Source organism: Pteropus alecto, unplaced genomic scaffold (genome assembly GCF_000325575.1).
Source record: "Pteropus alecto unplaced genomic scaffold, ASM32557v1 scaffold96, whole genome shotgun sequence".
Classification (NCBI taxonomy): Eukaryota; Metazoa; Chordata; class Mammalia; order Chiroptera; family Pteropodidae; genus Pteropus; species Pteropus alecto.
Window position 1 is genome coordinate 1,065,113 of NW_006438979.1, and position 4,761 is coordinate 1,069,873.

General features: G+C 62.1%; 1 protein-coding gene across 1 annotated transcript in view; it reads left to right on the top strand.

Moving 5' to 3' along the window:
* Positions 1-4,761, top strand: part of ASMTL (acetylserotonin O-methyltransferase like) — an 18,108-nt gene that overhangs the window by 5,760 nt on the left and 7,587 nt on the right. The window contains exons 6-9 of the mRNA XM_025049761.1: positions 60-168; positions 878-1,030; positions 1,063-1,288; positions 3,328-3,492. Of these exons, the coding sequence (XP_024905529.1) occupies positions 60-168; positions 878-1,030; positions 1,063-1,288; positions 3,328-3,492 (653 nt within the window). The remainder of the gene's footprint in view (positions 1-59; positions 169-877; positions 1,031-1,062; positions 1,289-3,327; positions 3,493-4,761) is intronic.

Sequence of the window (4,761 nt, forward strand, 5' to 3'; positions counted from 1 at the left end):
CTCCGGGACGCTGAGGCCGCCCGTGGCGCGGTCCTCACCGCCCGGCTCTGTCCCTGCAGACGGCCGGCTGGACGTGGACGTCTCGGAGTTCTACGAGGAAACGGCGGTCCAGTTCTCGCAGCTGTCGGACGAGCTGCTGTGGGACTACATCGACAGCGGGGAGCCCATGTGCGTGTCCCAGCGCCCCGAGGCCGCGGCCCCCCATGACGCCATCTCCGGGGACCCGGCCGAGCGTCGCACGTCACGGCACGTGGCTCGGGGGCCCTGTGGGCTCTGGGCACAGGCTGGCTGACCAGCTTTGTGTCCTCACGGACGCCGGCCACAGGGCGGCCACCGCAGCCTGCAGCTCGGGCCAGTGCGGTCGCCTTGCCCTGAACCAGAGTCCTGCCTCGGCCTGGGCCTGGGCCTGGGTCCGGGGATGGGGACACAGGAGGGGACGTGCCCGGTACTTGGTAGCAGTGCAGGAGGGAGACGCAGGCTCCTCGTCCCCATGAGGTCGTGTCAGCAGACGTCAGGACCCACGACCCCCGTAAAGACATCAGAATGGGGCGCCTAGGGCATGGGTCCGGGGGGCAGACGAGCAGGCTGGATGGGGCCGGGCCTCAGCCTGCACCCCCATGGGCCACCGGCACCAGGCCTGCGGTGGGAGCGGGGGCACCTTCCCCTCCTGGGAACGGCCCGGGGCCAGGACCGGACGTCACATAGAACTTGGGCCTGGAGCCGGACGCAGAGGTGCCTGGGCTGGAGACCGTTAGTGGGGTTCGGGGCATGGGTCACGTCCACTCACTGTGACACGCTGCACTGGCCCCTGGGACCCGGGAGCTTAGCCGAGCCCCGTAACCTTTCCCCTCCCCCGTCCCGTTTCCCTCCGGCCCAGGGACAAAGCCGGCGGCTACGGCATCCAGTCCCTGGGCAGCATGCTGGTGCAGCAGATCCGCGGGGACGTCCTCAACGTCGTGGGCTTCCCCCTGAACCACTTCTGCAGGAAGATGGCCGAGCTGCACGGCCCGCCCCGCCCCGAGCACCGGCCGCCGGCATAAACCAAACCCTCAGCGATTACAGCAAGAGCTCACTCCTGGGCGACGTGGACACGGAGGGCGCTGGCTCGCACCCCGCTTGGAGGGACGAGGGCTGCGGCCACGGTGGGGCGCAGGGCGGGGCGCAGGCCGGCGGCCACGGACCAGAGGCTCCGGGCAGCCAGGACGCAGGTCGCGACAGCACAGCAGACACCCTGCCCCCGTTCCCGACGAGCCTCCTCGAACTCATGGACGGCTTCAAAGCATCGAAGGTACCTGTGCCAGGGTGCTGCAGTGCCTGAGACGGTGGCCACAGACTGGGCACTTAAAGCCACAGGAATGTGTCCTCCCCCCGTCCTGGGACCAGCAGTGGGACATCTCGGTGTCCCAGGGCCTCGCTCCCTCCAGAGGCTCCAGGGGAGGGTCCTTCCTGCCTCTCCCAGTGTCTGGGGGCCCCAGGGGTCCCTGGGCTGGTGGCTGCGTCCATCCCGTCTGTGCCCCATCTCCTCTGTGTCTGTCTCTCCCGTTCTGTCCCTTACAAGGACACTGTCACTAGGTTTGGGGCCACCTGCTCCAGGAAGACTCATCTCAGGCCCCTACTAATCCCATCTGCACAGACCCTCGTTCCAGATGAGCTCTGATTCAGACGTGCTGGGGGGTCAGGTCTTCAGCAAATCTCTTTGAGGCCCCCGCAGGGCTGTGTCTGGGCCGACTTTCCGCCATCACTAAATGGCTGGAGACAGAGACGGTCTCCTGGGACCGGCAGAGGGTAGAGTTGTCGGCCCAGGTGTCTGAGGGTGCACCCATGGCCAGGGGCCGCAGGTGACATGCGGAAAGGTCGGGGTCCCTGGGCGTTTGAAAGTAAGTGGTGCCCATGTGACCCCGGTGTGGGGCCCTTGGTGCTTCGCCAGCCCTGGGACGTGAGGCCAGAAGCTGGCCGAGCAGTAGCCTTGGGGTGCCCTTGACCCCTCATGGCCAGGTGCAGGGGGCTGTGGCACCAGGTCCCAGGTGCCCAGCGGGCAGACCAGAGCAGCACGTGTGTTCTCAGTGCCCCTGGCCTCAGCGTCTTGAGCCGCTGTCCTAGTCGGAGGAACAGGAGCCAGCAGCCAACACGTGGCCGTGGCTGAGCCTCCGCCATCCGTCCTGCGTGGTCATCGGTGCCGTGTCCAGCCATCCATTTACCTATCCATGTATTCATCCACGTATCCATCCTCTACGTCCGTATCCATCACCCATCCACTGATCTACCCGTCTGTCTAGAAACTGTCCATCCGCTTGTCATCCGTCATTTATCCACCCATTTATCTATCTTCTATGTATTCACTTATCTAACACCTATCATCTGTCCATCCATTTTATCTATCATTTGTTTGGCCGTCGACCCACTTGTATATCTCTCATCGATACATTTACCTATCCATTCATCTTCTGTCTATCTGTCTATTCACATATCTATCATCTATCGATCTACTCGTTGATTTATCATGTATGCATTACCTATCCATTCATGTATTAATCTGTCATCCAGCTATGCATTTGTCTATTTATTATCTATTATCTATTTATCCCTCTGTCCACTTATGTATCTATCATCTATGCATTCGTCTGTTTATCTATTATTTTTATCATCTACTTATCTGTCCATCCATCCATTTCTCTGTCATCCATGTCCCTACCGACCTGCCTCCCCACCTACTTATGCGTCCACCCAGCTATTCCGTAGGTCATATTACAGAATCCTCCCACCGGCCACGCCCGCTGACCCAGCGGGGGCTGCAGGGAGTCACGGAACAGGTCACTGGCCAGATCGATCCTGGTCGCTCTAGACACAGTGCCGTGGCCTGCCCGTCATGGAAGGGTCTCCGTTGTCACAGAGGTCTTTGCGTCAGGAGGGGATGGCTTGCGTGCGGGTTCCCGATGTCGCGTGCGGGTTCTCGATGTCACGTGAGGCTGTGTGTCCCGAGCAGAACAGAGAGTCAGTGCCCCTGGGGATGGACCTTTGTCACCAAACGCAGCCACCTTCTGAAGTCCTGGCATCCGGCTTCCACATACGGATCTGAGGGTGCAGCTGAGGGGTCACCATCTAGCCCCTGGCAACAGCGCATGGCTTTTCTCCCCTGGGACCATTTTTCTGCCTGATTTCAGCAGTTTGCTCTTGCCTTGTGCAAACCTTGTTCTGACCGGAGCCTAAACGCAGCCTTCTGTGGAGACGTTCGGGTCGATGAGCTACTGTTGATGGTCAAGAGGAAGAGAAAATGAGCACTTGATGAGTCACGGCAGGAGTCTGACTGTTTCTGGTTTGCACCGACAGGCCCTGTTCACGGCTTGCAAGCTGAAGGTGTTTGATTTACTACAAGACGAGGGTCCGCTGAGGGCCGTGGATGTTGCCAGCAAACTGGACACCTCTGAGTGTGGAACCGGCCGCCTGCTGGACGTCTGTGTGGCCCTGGGCTTACTGGAGAAGTCAGACAGAGGTGAGGACCCTCGGGGCTGTGTCGCCGAGGCTCAGCCAGCAGCAGGGAGTCACTGCGTGAAGGTGGCCTCCCAGCTCAGGTACGGACGACCCGGCCGTCCACCCCTCTGTGGTCAGAGACGTGACTTCACCTGAGGGCGGGAAGCAGAGGACGAGAGGAAGAGGAAACAGAGGTGGTGTGTGTGTCTGTGTTTGGGGGGCGACTCCTGACGGGCTCCGGTGTCAGACGGGCCGGGTCAGCCAGGGCTCTCCAGAGTAAGGGAACCCACAGAGCGTGTGTGTGCGCTGCAGGCGTATTTATTTTCCCTTATTTATTTAGATAGATGAGACGGAGGGGCAGATGGACACATAGATAAATAACGGAACATATGGATGGATGAATGGATAGATGGATGAATGGATGGAAGGAAGGAAGGAAGGAAGGAAAGATGGGTTGATTGGTAGGCGGATGGACGGACAGCGACGTAGACAGTAGGTGACCGATGAGACAAGTGGATGGGTGGACAGATGGATAGCTTGGCGGGTCAGCAGGGGGCTGCACGGCAGTCTGCCTTGCTGACCTAAACGGGGTCGTGCCTGCTGGCCGAGCGGGGAGTCCTGTAGGTGGCCCCTGAGACGCGTGGGAAGGTCACGGGGGCAGAAGGGCTCAGGACCGGGCAGGCAGCGGCGCTTTGCGGGAAGTGAGGTGGGGTGCCGGCGGAGGCCCCAGCACGTGCTGTGCGCACAGAGGCGCCGGGGTGTGTCCCCAGGCGCTGGGGTGTGTCCCCATGAGGTGGAGCAGCGAACGTGGAGCCTCCTCCCTGCAGCGTGCCGTCCTCTGCGGGGACGAGCCGAATGACAGCAGCACGGCCAGCTCCACACCCTTGGTCCCTGTCAGTCACCCTGGTGGGCGTCTCGTGCTGTCCCCGCTGCAGCCTGTGAGCTGTGCCGGGCCTGCCCGCCGCCCAGAAGCCCTCGCTGTCCGGGTGGGGATACCTAGTCGTTGGCGTGAACGCGGTGCTGTGCGTCGTGGGGGGCTGTCTGAGTCTCCGCCGGAACCGCCTGCACCCCCAGCGTGCCAGACCTTCGATTCTGTAGGTGGGGGCGTCCTGGGAGGGCTCGGGCTGGGCCTGCGAATGCCCTACCGGGATGTGAGGTGGCTGCAGAGAGGGTGGGCCCCGTGGCGGTCACGCCGTCCAGAGAAACAGCCGGTAGGGTATGGACTCGCGTTGCCGGGAGGAGCTGGCCATGCAGCGGTGCGGCTGGCGTATCCGCACCCCGCACCCCGCACCC